This window comes from Pleuronectes platessa, chromosome 2 (genome assembly GCF_947347685.1).
Source record: "Pleuronectes platessa chromosome 2, fPlePla1.1, whole genome shotgun sequence".
Classification (NCBI taxonomy): Eukaryota; Metazoa; Chordata; class Actinopteri; order Pleuronectiformes; family Pleuronectidae; genus Pleuronectes; species Pleuronectes platessa.
This window is the reverse complement of record NC_070627.1, coordinates 30,797,206-30,813,967: the sequence shown is the minus strand read 5'-3', so window position 1 is coordinate 30,813,967 and position 16,762 is coordinate 30,797,206. Positions and strand designations below refer to the sequence as shown.

Below are 16,762 nucleotides of genomic sequence, written 5' to 3'. Positions count from 1 at the left end.
CCTGTAAGCTAGGGATGAGCGAGTACAGCATTATCTGTATCTGTATCTGTATCTGTTAACCATATGAATTATCTGTATCCGTATCCGTACTCGGAGTGGGCGGGGTCTAACCCGGAAGTGGGTGTGATTTAACCCGGAAGTGGGCTGGATTTAACCCGGAAGTAGGCCGGGTTGTCTTGAAAGCATGCAATTGATATGGGTTGATCAGAAATTGTTATATTTATTGCTGATTAGAAAACTATTACAGGACAGCATCAGCATTGAGCTTCAGATCAATGATTTTGATCACAATAGCAAACGAACTATTTTGCAAGTTTTGCAACAATGAATACAACACATGCTGTTGCAATTATGAAGTGAAATGTAATATAATATAATTTAATATATATAATATATAATGTGTGTGTGTAGCTTAATTTGTAATATGTTTTATACCACTACTACCTAGAAAGTGTCAGACACTCAGTGCTTGAAGTAAAATAAAACTGGTTAGAGCCAAATGACGGTTTAAAAAAAAACTAAAAACTCCAACGACCGGCAGAGAGAGGGAGAGAGAGAGAGAGAGTAGCCAGACGCTAGAGAGTAGTCAGACACTCAATGCGTGAAGTAAAAAAAAAAAAACTGTTTAAAAAAAAAAAAAAAAAAATCTCCGACAGGCAGAGACGCAACGCAAGTCGCTTTCTACCAGCACCACGTCTGAACAAACCCACGTTTAACAGAACTCTACTGGTTAATAAGTAAGTACAAACTGAAATAAAAACAAACTTCAAGCTGAAGAAACCCTAAACGTTAACGGAAAAGACCCGCGAACCTGAGTGACTGAGAGACAGAGAGCTGTTCTGTGAGTGAGTGAGCAGAGCGGTGTGTGAAGGGGAGGAGCGCTGTGACACTGTGTGAGGATTTTCATTCAGTCCGAGCACAGATATTGACTCGTATTACTCGTATAATACTCGTGCTCGGCAAAAGTGCTTTATCCGTACCGGATACGGCTCATCTCTATTAACAACCCAATTTATCACAACCCAGTCTCAGGCTGTTTGCCCTCCTCCCCTCTGGGAGGCGCTACAGGGTCCTACGTTCCCGGACCAGCAGGTTCAGGAACAGCTTATTCCTGCGGCTGTCACTATGCTATTCACCGTGGTGCAGACTTCATATCTATTTTTCATATTAGGGTTAGGGTTAGATGAATGTCCGCCGTGTTTTTTGTTTTCATGGAGAGAGAGAAGCGCATAGGTCACGTGTCCCCAGCCTCCTGACAAACAATTTAGTGGAATTCATACAAATTCTAGTTCATTACTTTTAGTAGCATTTCCTACGAAATTGGGATGAGACCAGCCTGACCTAAGTACTGCAAGTAAGACTATTATGCAGTTGTAGACACAACACAGGGGGTCCCTGGGCCTAAATAGGGAAGAAAATGAGTTTAATGTGGCTATTAAATGTGACTAAGACTAAAATGACCGTAAATGTAACTAAAACTAGACTAAAATGACCGTGATGCATGATCGGTGGGCGTGGTTCGGCCTTGCGTGACGGACACGGGAAGTGAAGAGTTTATCCCTCATCAATGCACAAAGCGCACACAACACACAGCCGTTTCGCCCGGTCCCTGTTCACCCTCCCCTTCGGTCACACAAGGTCCTGAGATTGCAAGTGCTCGGGCACGCGCAGTGCTGCTCGCAGTCCAAGTTGAGAATGATCTGTGTAATGCATTTTGTCGAATCTGTTCTGAGGCAGCTCCTGGTGGTCTGAAAATGTAATTGTTAAAGGTAATGTAGTCAGTATTAATCTTTTAATAAATAAGAGGCGTTTGTTATGGAATTTTCTGAGACACTGTCTCCTCTCCTCTCCCTGGGTCAGAGTGCAGCTGGCTGTCGTGTTTAGGGAAGTGCGAAAGCTTGGCAAAGATCCTAGGCTTAACTCCCTAGACACCGCAAATATGAAACTGCGTAAGCAGGCAACACTCTCTCTGGAGATAAAAAATACATGATTGTTTAGGAACTAGCTGACCCATAGATTCAATTGTCTGTAGGGGTTTAAATTGTGACTGCATCAAAGCAGACTTCTGAATATGAGAGGACATCATGCACAGTTGTTGTATCGATAAATTATGATTTTCTTCAATAAATATTTCAGCATAAGACCTCAAAGGGCTCCTGAACAGTTTCTTCACTGATGAGTTGACCCCTGACCAGCAGATTTTCCTCAACAAATGTTTGTGTGTGTCTGTGTGTGTCTGTGAATACCTGCTCATCTAGGTATTCCAGGTTACGTTGGAGTTGAAGGTCTAACATGTCCTCCTGAGCCAAGCAGTACACACAAGCAGTACAACCGTGACATACAAGTAAATCACAGACACATACTGTACAGCTTGCAGATAGGACAACAGCAAAGTAAAACAAAACACCACAGCAAACATGCAACTCATATTGGAAGTCGGGGGTCACATGACACATGGAACCTCTCATTCCTCTTCTCCCTCTTCATCATATTAATGTCTCAACAATACATATTAATGACTCAGGGTTTCATTTGCATAGAGAATTGCTCGGCGCCCACCTCCGTCAAATTTTTTGCCCTGTCTGCCTCCCTACCAAATTCTAGTACAGTGAAAGCCGCTTATAGTGATCACTTTTGTCCCGGGACAAATTAATTACTATAATCCGTTAATTACGATAATTTACTGAGAAAAATGGTGACATGTTAAATACTTATTTTACCTGCTGTATCTCTACCCTCCCTCCTTCCACTTCTGCACAGTGTTGAGCACACAGTCATCATAGTGACGTCAGAAATGTTTCTAAGCCTAAAAGTCAGCCAGAAGTGGGTAAGATAGCGGACTGAAGGCAGCTCCTCAGAAGATATCAGAAGACATTTAGGCTTAACGAATGCTGGGCCTTGCCGTCACTTGGCTGACACCACACGAGCAGTATGGAGGCATGACATTTTTTTTCTGTTGCTTTATCGCATCTGAAGATTTGGTCAACAGTTACTTCAGTTGTATTGGATTCGGCTCTAACACTGTTTAACCCTGAAACTCGAAAAGAGTTTTGTGGACTCAAACACTTCACCCACCCCTCCATCGGCATAGTGGTAAGTAGATAATGAGTGAATTTTCATCTCTTGATGAACTATACCTTTAAATATGCAGATTCGTTTGTTTGGTGAATTAAGGGCAAATCTACAGATGCAGACAGAGGGTAGTAAAACTAATAAACAAACAAATCTAATGTGTAGTTTTGGACATGGAAGCCAAACTAAGTGTTATAACTATTGTACACTGTGTCTTAGACCACATGGGTGACTTCATATGTTATCCAGTCAATACATATGTGTACATTAGTGGCACATACCACGTTATTGTGGATGGAAGGGGATACAGGGTAGTTATGATGGTATAATCCTTGGCTTAAGGACCTCCTTTCGCCAGAGTAGTCATACTGTTGGAAAGAGGAAAAGTAATAAGAAAAGATGGATGATAACAACGGAGATGATATTTAACATTGTGAAGGGGTATAAGGTGGGTGTGGTTACAAATAGGGCTATCACAATACTTTTAAGTTTGCTAAACAGTTTAAATTGCTATAAAACTTTGATAATTGATATTATCAAAGTTTGAAACAATGTCAGTGAATTTAACCTTTGACTTGGTTTAAAATGTGATGCTCAAGGTGCAGGAAAGGCAGAGATACTCTCTAATAACCTCATAATCCTCTTTGTACAAATAAAGCAACACACACACTCACTCACCTTTGGTGAGCCGAGATATCTTCTCAGGCTGTAAATTGATGGATCAGCATAGATCACATCATCCCTCGCCTTCCCTGAAAAACGGGCTGATAATGATCGAGCTGGTGAGGCAAAGTTTGGCGGCACCGGTGAGTAGGGCCCCCCTGACGAGGAAGAAGATGACCTAGGCATAGACCTGGAGCGTGGCTGGATGGACAGTCGTCTCATGGATGTTTCCATTCCCCTATAGTACTGTGCCCCCCATGGGTCCCTGGGCATTAGGTGTGCATACTGCTGATGAGGTCCATCCCTCAGCGGTTGACGCTCCTCCACAGTCCAGCCTCTATCATATCCCCCCACAGCAGAGACGGAGCAGATGCTGTCAGGCCGGACACCTGATGGGTATATAGGGAACTTCTCCATATACTGGGCACCACCAGGATAGCCACAGTGATCAGCAGAGACCATCCGATTAACTGGGTAGTATTGAGATTGGCTGAAATAATAGGATGAGATGCTGAAAACTTCCTTATCATAATTCATCTCAATTAATCAAAGATAGAATGTCATTGACCTAAAGTTTGAGAGTAAAATGGTTAACATTGGATTTATTGAGTATGGCCTCTTAATTTTGTTTAATAAAGGTAATGCTGAAATACAGAATGAAATTACTTTTGTTTTGGAGTCCACTGACATCATTATGATCTATGATAATTTTGACTTTTATTCATTATGAAATATAAATTAAATTAAATAATAAAGTGTTTTTCAAAAAGCCGAAAAGGCAGTTTGATCATTTGGTTTCTTGACATTTGGTCCTTTTATCCTTGTATTTCAAAATTATAAAGTGATAAACTGTGCTGGAGACATTCAAACCACTTTTGGAAATTCCTTTTTATTTTTCACCTTTTAAATTAGTTAGGTAGATCTATGATTTGCACCTATAGAAAGAAATTTGACAATTTAACTGACAATAAGTGCTTACAATTGTTTTTATAACAATTGTAAGTCACTAAATCATAGGAGGGTTTGCTTACCATAACCTAAATGCTTTGATATCAACATTTCGCAATGTAACTGCATGCCATCCAAAGAAGTTTAAGATAATAAATGATGAATGTGCAGCACACAGCCACTGAACTGCCAGTTAAGGATAACTGTTAATGGCATACAGTACTGCTGCAACAGTGTTTTATAGTATACCAATGTGCAGTGGAGAAGAGATACAGGTGTTATGGTTCCCCTCTTCTCCATTGATCTACCTGTTGATGTCGTCCTGAGAAACCATGCCCTGCCTCTGGTTGACCCACTCCTGCAGCTGAGCCATGGAGCTTTTCCTCTGGGCCACCATCTCTGGAACTGTCCTGGGCACAAAGCCTCTCCTCAACACAACATTCCCTTGCTGCTCCCTGGGGTCCTGCATTGGACCGACAATGCTCTCTGAATGTCCATGAGAGGCACGGTGTCCACTATTCCTCCTGGACAGAGGATGTTTGTTATTGCCGGTGTGGGACATAAAATTGGCTGGGCAAAAGCTGCCCCAACCATTTGGATGATGAATTAGGCGAGGTGCATGATCAGAGCCTGGTTCTCCTCCATTATCTTCACCTCCACTACCCTCTCCTCTGTCAATGTTTCCCCCCTGTTGATCTGAGTGGTGAGTGGAAAGCAATAGTGTTTGAAGGCTGTTGGCCTCATTAATGTAAGGGTGGATGGGCAGGTCGGTCTCAGGCTCATTGTGTGTTTGAGGTTGGGGATGCTGATGAGGGTCAGGTGCCTTGGTCACCATAGTTTGGATGAGATCACCTGTGGTGTCTGTGCAGTTTGTCCTGAGAAATTTGAAAGAAAAAAAAATGTAAGAATACACAGGCAGTTTGAAGCGTTTAAAAAATAAACCAATTATGCTATACAAGCAAAAAGAGACTTCAAAACCTCATCACCTGGCCAAGTAACTGACCCAGTGTCTGACACATGAAATAATCCCTAAAATTGGTTGTCTAGAAATTGTATTATTAATATCACTTTCATGCCAACACCAGTTGGTCCAGAAACAAAATGGTCCATCATTCATTTCCTTTTACCTTTTGTCTGGTTCATGCATCGACTGTAGTTATGAAAGTATAAAAGTCTAATGGTGACCCCCAAAAAACAATAACTGGACAGTTATCTGACTGTTAGCTTTTATAATTATCATCAGGAAGTGTAGTAGATCATCCAAGAACCAGAAGGTTGATGGTTTCATCCCCAAAACTCCGGTCCACATTCCATAGTGTCCTTGGGCAAGGAAATTAGCTCAGACCACTGCACTAGCAAGGTTTGTTGGTATGTGTTAGAAAAAATGCTTTGTATAGAAGTGCTGTGTGAATGTATTTGTGTGTGTGTGTGTATATGAATTATTGTGACTCTGAGAAGTCGATGAGAATTAAAAGCAGCTATAATTGCACTCTATTGACCATTTACAACACAATGCCAAGAGGCAAATTAAACTCCACTGACTGACCTTAGGTCATACTTAGTGATTTTACTTTTTGTGCCTTGCTTTTTGTTGCATATTTACCCCGTGCTCCTTTTTGTCACAGAACCAGCTGCGCAGCGTCCACCTGTTTATTCTCCCTCATCTGCTCCGGCCTCAGTTTACCAGCTCCTTTTGATTTCCACTGCCTGCCAACCCCCCCAGCTCCAGCAATCGAGCAATAAACTTTTAGTTTTTTTCTACCATCTATCTGCTGTGTTTTTGTTCTGCACTTTGGGTCCGCAATAGGCAAATTATAACAGAGCAATTTGGCCAACATGGACCCTGCAGACACAATACATGACTCCACCCAATGACACCACGCCATATCGAGTCAAGTAGTTCTTCTCGAACAGCATGAACTGCTTTTCCATGCCCTCACGGACAGGAACCGCACTCTTGTAAATCAAGTTTCTGAATTAACTTGACAACTCTCATTACTTACCTCTCTGTTTGCCTCATCAGCAGCTGTAAGTAGCTTTATCCCCATCAGAAGGAGTGAACACATCAGGTGGTCCTGAGCCTAAGCTACCAGATCTGTCACTCGTTCATCAAGATTACCAAGATTTAGGTGAGGTTTTCAGCAAATACCAAGCACTTTCTCTATCCCCTCATACACCTTACGATACGATTGTGCTATTCCCCTGATCCCTAGTTCTACTTTTCCTGCTTGCGGTTTGTACAGTGTCTCATGCCCTGAGCGAGAGGCCATTGAAAGCTATATTAAAGAGTCCCTACACTGCATGAAAAGAATAATTTGTGTCAGTTAGTGCCCCTGCAAGTTTCGGTGGAATTTCAGGTTAACAAATGTTAACAGGAATTTGCAGGCAGCACAGAGAACTGTCAGGGTCTGCCGAGAATTGACGTGGGGTTCCAGTTTTGGGCAGTTTTACAAGCCTGAGAAGCTTGGCAGTTGACTCCCCTGCTCCTAGGTGTATGGGGGGCTTTAACATGTAAATGACAATACTGTGATCTTTGCAAATGCAAATCAGGATAGAGTCACTCAGAGGTGCAGTACTAACTCCCTTTTAAGAAATCTCTCCTATAAATACATCAGGCTTAGAACAATTATAGAATCATAAATTGTAGCTTGAATAGATTTGCCTTATATATGTATGCTATAATGAGTGTAATCAGTGATACAATTTTCAGGGGAAATCTGATTATACATCTAAGAGATGTCTTTATGCCGACACCAAAACACTGTGCTTCATTTAAAGCGTGACAAATTCCGAACCATTTGTCCTCCCAAACTACTGGGAAAAACTCAGCAACATATTCACATGTCCATGGCATACTAAGCTTCTGACTCTTCTGAAATTGCCTCATAATTTGGACTTCAATTGTCCTATTTTTGTTAATAAACTTTCCCAGTATTCCATTAAAACACTACCTTATAAATATAAAGTACAATTTAAAAACTTAAAATCGTTGCTTCAAAAGTGAAAAGGTAATTTGTTAAGTTTTGCTCTGAAAACGTGAATATGTCCATTCCCATGGAACCTCTCTGGATTGGTACAGAGGGACTGCCCTAAGTCCTTCTATATAAGATCTGAGCTTTTGACTGTTCTTCATCCTCACTCTGAGACCCTTGTGGTTTCCCTGTGTTGATCCTTTCTGCAGAAAGACCCTTATTAAATACATGTAGATAACTTTGTTGTTTCCAGCCTCTTGTATCTCCAGATTTCTATCACAATTTGGTGTCAGAAGTGGGAATCGCACTTCTGGACGGATCTGGACTCGGGTCAGCGTTGACTGATCCTCTTGGAACAATAGTTTCCAACCTCAAACCTCCCCATTAGGACAGGTGAGACGGTGAGATCAAGACCCCAGTCCCTGATCGTCTCAGCGCTGCGATCTATCTAGTGAGAATCAGAGAATTCAAGTGTAATATATACCAGCAGAACATAGTGTTACAGAGAAGTTGGTCTAAGAGGAATCGGGATCCTCCAGACAGGTGAAAGCCCTGTAAATTTTTAACCAAGGTTTAGAAGAAACCTGGAAGGTAGATTGACGAGGGAACCACAGCCTAAGATATAATACTGAGTGTATTTGCATTGTTGAAACAAGACTCAAGACGCGCGCTATGTAGAGAACTTCTTTCAGGCACTATGATTTGTGTTGGTTAGGCAGGATATTTGAAAGTGTATGTAAAAAAAAATTGTAAAAACAAAAAAAAGAAGAGATGAATTGAGAAACGGCAACCAAGTAATTACAAGAGGAAATTACAATTGAGTATAATATAGGAGGTATTACATTATTTTGATGATGTTTATATTACTAGGTTTCCTATTTGCTCCTTACGATAGTGTTTAGGAGATTGATGAAGACTTAAGGTAACTAGACTTAACGTAACTAATACTTAAATTAAAATTAAAAAAAATTGTACTGTGTCACCAAGGAGCTATGGTGACACAGTACTAAGTCTGATATATGTTGTGGAAAATGTGGGTTTCCAGTTGGGGGAGTTTTAGTGTAAGGAATGTGGTTAGAAGAAAAGTTGCATCAAAGGGACAGAAAACACACACTGGCAGGGACAGATAACACCTCACAAATGTCTCAGTGTCTCAGTGTCTCAAAATGCAGGTTTCCAACCTCAACTCTTCCCCGCCGACAAGAAGATAACCAGAACAACACCAAGCTCAACCAGAAGCGGATGTTCCACAGGCAGGAGCCCAGGCTCCACAACAGCCTTTTCCAGCTAATAACATTCCAGATCTGCAACTCCTCTCTTCACCTTGCACAAGACAAGTAGGCAATATGGACTGGGACAGGATCCAGCCCAGATCACGAATTGTTGAAGTGACCTGATGTTGCCAGCCTGTTAAAGCATACAGGCATCAAGTGGGACTCAGGAAGAGCTTAATAAAAACACATGCAGTTCATGCAAAGAAAAAGAAGAAAAGAGACACTGATCTGCATAAAGCCTCACTGACAATGTTCACAGGTACATCGCGGATGCAGAAGAAGAGGATTTCAAGGCAGGAGGGGAGACGCATGTTGAATAATGATTGGGACATTTGTTTTCTCTGTGGAGAGAAGGGACATTGGGCAAAACTAAAAAAAATTGCCGAAGAAACAGCTACTTTACAAGGCGATTGAACCGAGGCGGGGATGGAGGAGAGGGAGGAACCAGCAGCTTTGAACATGGAACGAGGCCGTGAGGAACACTTCACACATCAGGAGGGTGAATGCATCTGACCAACACAAACACTTATCATAGAAGTAAATTATTGTTTTTGTTTTTTAGAAAAGAAAGACAAACTACTAACACATGTTAAATATTAATGAGATGTATATGTTTGTATGCCAACGCACACTCTCACAGTGCTAGGGAAAGGGAATATATTCCTTATTGTTTAAGGAGCATCACATTCAGTCATCAAGAGTGATATGTTTGACACACATCCTAAAATGAGCGAATGAGTTGTTAGATCTGTGTTAGAATCAGGAAGCACCGTGGTTGAAAATTCACGACTCCCTTAATAGAGGTGATATTATAATATAACATAATATGAGGCATCACTGAAAAGTTCAAGTGTTAATTTTTTGCTATCCTCATGTTGTCCAAATTAATATGATGGGAAGAGTTGTAAAGTGTCTTTTGGATATTTTTATAGTTTCCACCCCATCAGGAGTCATAGTGATCCGAATGGCTGATCTTTATCCACCACAGATTTACACGTGCAATAAGTGTAATGCTGCTTCACTGTTAAATGCGTATGAATGGAAGCTCTGTTCATCTGTTGTGACATCGATCAACACTGATCTAGTGGACAAAGCAAATTCAGTCACACTGAGAACAGACACCACGTGTATTCATCCAAAAGATTTAAACTTCACTGCACTCAAACACAAAGGGAGATATGCAGGTTTTGAAATAGTGTTTTATAGAAAGTTGTGTGAAAGATAATTTAACACTAAGTTGCATGTTCTGGAATGAACATAGATGTGCTGTTTCTGTAGTCACCCTCTCAGTTCCTTCACAGATGTTCAGAGGATGTTTTCCTTTTTGACGTTCCTGGTTCACACTCACATGACTTGCTGTCAAACACAAAAATTATTAATGGCAAGACTTAGGACCGTTGATACAAAAATGTGTCAATGCCTACATTTGGGAAAAGATATAAGATCCTGAGGTTAAGTATAATCTATTTTTGAAAGCGTTTAGAAAATGATTTACATCTGTTGTCCACACTTTCAAGGTTGTTTAACTGGTACCAGACACACGTACAGAAGCCCAATATGCACATGCATATTTAGATTATACAAACAACATTTCAAGGGCTCAAGGTAATCATGATATGGGTTTAATTTATAACATGGAACCTGTGTTTATCACACCATGATCTGACAATATCTACTGAAACAGAAAGCCATCGATGGTAGTGGAGAGCGGGGTAATCTGGGACATTTTTTATATTTGCTCCCCTCTAGGCGAGCTAAAATGATATATCAGTAAAATTTACACATTTCCCATTAATTCAGGATGTTTTCTAGCAATGGAAATTATCAGAATGTCTTCAGGACAAAGGGCAGTGAAAATATGATTTAAAAAAAAAAAGTGTTCTTGTGACCAGACCAGAGAAATCAAGGGGGTAAAGTGATCCACTTACCTTTTCCACTTTAAAAGTACTATAACAATACATGTTGTCATAGTTAAAATCCTGACAGCTAGATTGACAACCACACATTCCAAAACTAATATCGGACTAGTAACAGTGTTAATTTTGGCAGCTATTTCTGATTTAGTCTTAGTCTTAGTCTTTTGACGAAAACATCTCATTTGTCTGGAGCACGCTGGCTCTGTTATCATGCTATTCTGTTGGAAATGCCTAATATCACTGTGAAAAGATGTAATGTTCTTAACCCAGTTACTCTTCTTCCAACAGAAGGAGATGGTGAACAACATAATTGTGTATTAACAATAACCGAAGTTTGCTCCCCCACATTTAAAGGAAACACCACTGCAGAATCCAGACCTTGAACTGTTGGATGGTTCAGGGTCTCGCAATTCAGACACAGGAGCAAATTAAGTTGGTTTCTCTGTGGTAACAGCAAGTTATACATTGATTGCATGACCACTCCCTGCTTCTCTGTCTGCACAGGCAGCAGAGCTCACTACTCTCATTGAAGCATGCAAATTGGCTAAGTGGAAAAGGGTTAACATCTACACTGACAGTAGATATGCATATGGTGTAGTACATGATTTTGACAGGATTTGGAAACACAGGGAATTCCTTACATCAGCAGGCAAACCAATTGCACATCATGCTCTGGTGTCTCGGATGCTTGATGCTATCCTCCTGCCCAAACAGCTTGCTGTATGTAAATGTGATGCTAACACCTTTAATAATGACCCAGTATCACAAGGAAATGCCAGGGCGGATGCAGCAGCGAAAGCAGCTCCTCAATCTGCTCCACACATTCTCTTACAGGTCGAACCCACCACCCCGACGGCTGACCTGCGAGAACTTCCACTTAGAGCAACAGCGGATGAGCGTGGACATGGAGAAGTGGTTACACACACACACACATGGGTTGTGGGTGGGCCCTGAGGAGAAACCTTGTCTGCCAAAATATCTGTTTCCTCATTATACAAAGTTAACGCATGGGAACGATCATGTTTCGAAAGGATCGATGATGGCTGCTATTTCACAACATTTGTTCACAAAGGGATTTTCTAGCTACGCTCAGAAGTTTTGTCAAGCATGCATGATTTGTGCTACTAACAATATTGGTAGAGGAATGCAGGCCCCACAAGCTGCACATCCTCCACCTGACAAACCATTTGACCATCTACAAATGGATTTTATTGAACTAACCGAGTGAAGGGGAAAAATATTGCTTGGTTATAGTTGATATGTTTTCTAAATGGGTTGAAGTTTTCCCCACATCGAAACAAGACACAGCTGCCGTAGCTAAAGCGTTGATCACTGCGTTTATTCCTAAATGGGGAATCCCAGTAAAGTCAGCAGTGACAACGGAACTCCATTTGTTAGTACAGCATTAAAACATATAAGTAAGTATTTGGGCATTGATTCACTATTTGCAGCGCATTTGTCTATTTGCAGCGTGTTTGTCTATTTGCTGCGCGTTTCTGTAATGTGTTATGTTGTGTTGTGAACTTGATGAAGATGTTTTCTTACTTTGCTTGTGTTTTGTCAACTTGCATGTGATCTATTTCATCATTGTGTTTTCACAGCCTGAGCCATTTCAACTCGACCAGATGTTCTCACAAGTGATTTCACTGCGATTCATATGCGATGTATTTTTTCAAGTTTGTGACAAATGCCACTCAACAGTAGCAATTACTATTTCTATTTACTATTATCAAATAGGCAAGACATGAAGATTTATCTTGGTAAGAGAGAATACAGAGTTGCATGTAAAAGTGTGTTAGTGGAAGACAAGATGAAATGCCCAAAACACTACTTGTCTCAAAATGGGTGGCATATTTAACAGAGGCCGTATTGGGCAATTGGACATGATCGTCTAAAGGCCGAATTATAGTCGGGTTGTACGCACGCACGCAAGACACGCAACACGCCCCTCGCGTGCCCTCTTGCGGCTTGCATGCGTCCGCCAATTTTTTTAACCATACGACAAAGACAAAATCCGAAAGTATGACCACTTGTATAACCCGTCACTTACTGGCCGATTTGTCCGCCAGAAATAGGCTATGAGGAGCTGAAGAGGCGATGTAAATAAACAATCGACGAAGAAGAAGACGTCTCTTCTTTGTGTGTTTTGTCTTCGGCTAAAAACGTTACTCCGCCTAGTCTTCTGGCGGTGAATTGCGTTGCAACACGCGCAACATGTTAGAGAAGCATAAACGAAAACGAGTCCGTCGATGCAACTGCGTGGCAGGGGTTTTCAACCAGGGGGCCGCGGACCCCTGGTTGAAAACCCCTGCCACGCAGTTGCATCGACGGACTCGTGCAGGGGGTTCGCAAAATTCACTTTGATATTTCAACACATTTCCAGATTATTCTTGAATATCGTGAAAAATATTTAGAATAAGAAAAATATGTTTAAAATAATATAAAGGTGATGAGGGGAACCTTGAAACCGGCTTGGGTCTAGAAACTGCCAGTAGTTTTCCCCTGTGCATGTGTGTTACAGGTAGATGTAGAAGAGCGGTTGAGCTAGGTAGAAAAACTCTCAGGAGGTCTTGGAGATGTAGTTCGTATGAAGGGAATTTGTATTTTCCCAAAAAGAAGGCCCAAAAGGGCAGAATTAATAATGAAAATATTAAATAAAACAAAAGAGCGAAAAACAAATACTTTGTAATAAGAAAAATAAATTTGTATAATAGCCAAAACAATTAATTGCAATAACAATCAACTTTACAACGTTCGCTGGTTGAGAAACAATTTCTTAGGAGAGCTCTAGACACACACACACAGAAGTACTACTCACGCAGTAGGTGGGATTTGCTGCTGGTGTTCATGAGTTTAAACTTAAGTAGGCCTCAATTGTTTGTGTGATATTGTATGATTATCATTTGTGACATATTCTGCATTACTTTGTCATCTTCCCTATTCAGTTGTAGCCCCAGTTTATGTTGATTGTTATTGATCACCATTACTTTAACGTTCTCTCAACATGTCAGCTACATGTCTGTACATTTAAGTCATTAATGTTATATATTGACGTACATATGGTTCTGAGAGGCAGTACAACTACAAACTGCATTTACATTTTGTTTTCAATTCTTAAGCACTGAAAATCAACCGTTTTTGTTGTTTTTTACACATTTTTGTAGATTTGTTTGAGGTATTTAAATAAGACCAACATGGAAAACCAAATGTTAAAACTTCCTTCTATCCACATGCACGCACGCATGCACACGCACACACACACACACACACGCACACGCACGCACACACACACACACGCACACACACGCACACGTAGGCACGTTAAGCAAATTAAGTAGGTCAAAGTTGAGCTAGAAGTGGGTTTTGTATATAGGTCTGAAAATGAAGGGAGTTATAATTTGTGGTTTATGATACTGGAATATTAATAAAATGGCTTGACTACACTTTTGTTTAATTATTATTATTCCGTTTCTCTCTGCTTATGTCTGGCCTTAGTCTTGAACCTATTTGGCTGCTCATGCCTCTTCTCGAGATTTTTATAGATTTGTTTGAGGTATTTAAATAAGACCAACATGGAAAACCAAATGTTAAAACTTCCTTCTATCCACATGCACGCACGCACGCACGCACGCATGCACACACACACACACACACACACACACACACACACACACACACACACACACACACACACACACACACACATACACACACACACACACACACACACACACACGTAGGCACGCGCGCTTAGGCACATCAGTGGGCAGCGGATTACTTTCTAGTCAGAATGGTGGTCCCTGAGACAAAACCAGTTGAAAACCCCTGGTCTAAGGGTATGGCTTGCTGTATGTATGTGAAAAGCACCTCTGCGTTGGCTGAACGATGACTCCTGCAGCCTCACTCATAGCTGTGATCCATTTCTCCTGGTCCTCATGGCTGTCTGTGCTGAAGTAGTACGTCCTGGTCCCAGCTTGCTCTGCCTGCATGCAAAACACAATAGGATTCTTCAGCTCGTCTTTTTCAAACTCCTCCAACCACACCTGCAGAGGGAGACAAATCACAGAGTGGCAGCATATAAATATCACAGATGTTATTTATGTAAGCAGTAGAATGTTAACACTGACAACCAGTAAGTGTTAACATCATACTCAACATCCAAATTATGCTCATTATTCGCAATAAAGAAACATCATATGAAGGCATACAAATTAAACGTTATCCACTATATTAAAAGTGGATTTATTTTGACACTCTAGGCAATTGTTTGTTTACATTTTAGTAGTAATCTCAGCATTCAGCCCTTGTAACTTCATAAAACAACATGCACTTGTTTCTTTTCATATTATCAGATATGAAATGGGCCTGAAACTGTTACAGAAAACAGCTACTGTTAAGCAAATTAAGTAGGTCAAAGTTGAGCTAGAAGTGGGTTTTGTATATAGGTCTGAAAATGAAGGGAGTTATAATTTGTGGTTTATGATACTGGAATATTAATAAAATGGCTTGACTACACTTTTGTTTAATTATTATTATTCCGTTTCTCTCTGCTTATGTCTGGCCTTAGTCTCGAACCTATTTGGCTGCTCATGCCTCTTCTCGAGATTTTTTTTATCAATTGTTATTATTAGGGTCCGAGCACCGAAACGGTGGGAGGCCCTATTGAAATTGAAAGGATTATCCTTATTATTAGGGCCCGAGCACCGAAATCGGTGGGAGGCCCTATTGAAATTGAAAGGATTATTATTATTATTATTATTATTATTATTTAGGCAATAGAATGGGCTTTTTGAGGGCTTCAACGTGCTAAAAAATCTCTGACACTTTGCATTAAATTAGAAAGTGGTGAAAATTGACGTATTCTGGAGTATTTGGAAATCGGCGGGGCGAAAAAAAAAGGCACTAATCTTCTTCCCAAGGGCTTAAGAGTTCATTCACACATTTGTTATGTGTTGGTAACTACATAACACTAACAGATGTTTGACAATTTATGTTGAGAGATAACTTTAGTACAATTCTACCCTGATGAGCTTGTCATAGCACTTTCATCAGATCGACTTCAACTTCTGGGAATGTCCCTTAGACAATATGGAGATATAAACTGCTTCGGTATATTTGATTTCATCACCATTGTGTGACCGTGGCCTGGCGTCAAAGTTTGATTATACGCCATCAAACCACAAGATTTTGTATCTCAGGCATATTTGGTTCAATCAAGTCCAAACTAGACACATAAGACAAGTGTTGCGACCTGATGATATCTGCAAACACACCATGTCTTAAAATAATAGCGCCACCTGCTGGCTACAGGAAGTGAGCGTTTATTCTTGCCACAGTGCTCAAACACATGCAACGCGGAGACATGCGCTTGGTCATCGAACGATCTCTCTTCACCGACCGCAAAAGACTTTACATCGCCTGTGCTCGGGCCCGTTAGTGCTACAACGTAGCCCTAGTTAGGGCCTGAGCACCGAAATCGGTGGAAGGCCCTATTGAAATTGAAATGATTATTAGGGCCCGAGCACCGAAATCGGTGGGAGGCCCTATTGAAATTGAAAGGATTCTTATTATTATTTTTCTCCGCTTAAATGAATTGGCTTTTTGAGGGCTTTAACACGCTCAAAAAATGTCTAAAGTTTGCCGTGAATTAGAAATGTGTAAAAATGTACGTATTCTGGGGTATTTGGAAATGGGCGTTGGAAAATGGCTCAACAGCGCCACCTACGGAAAGGCCACTCATTTAGATTTCACGGATCCTCTTGAAAATAAGGATTGTTGTGTATCATGACCAGATGCACAAAAAAGCCTCAGGGAGCATTATGAAAAACGCACCAGGAAGCCCGCCATTTTGGATTTAGTGGCCATTTTGGTCATATTCCATATTTTTACTTTGACGTAGTTGTCTTAGAGCTTTCAT

At 40.8% G+C, this 16,762-nt stretch overlaps 1 protein-coding gene across 1 annotated transcript in view; it reads right to left on the bottom strand.

The window, feature by feature from the left end:
* plekha6 (pleckstrin homology domain containing, family A member 6) overlaps window positions 1-16,762 on the bottom strand; it is a 103,694-nt gene that overhangs the window by 56,963 nt on the left and 29,969 nt on the right. The window contains exons 3-7 of the mRNA XM_053429644.1: window positions 14,713-14,888; window positions 4,992-5,558; window positions 3,751-4,225; window positions 3,354-3,440; window positions 2,247-2,300 (exon numbers count right to left, since the gene is read on the bottom strand). Of these exons, the coding sequence (XP_053285619.1) occupies window positions 2,247-2,300; window positions 3,354-3,440; window positions 3,751-4,225; window positions 4,992-5,558; window positions 14,713-14,888 (1,359 nt within the window). The remainder of the gene's footprint in view (window positions 1-2,246; window positions 2,301-3,353; window positions 3,441-3,750; window positions 4,226-4,991; window positions 5,559-14,712; window positions 14,889-16,762) is intronic.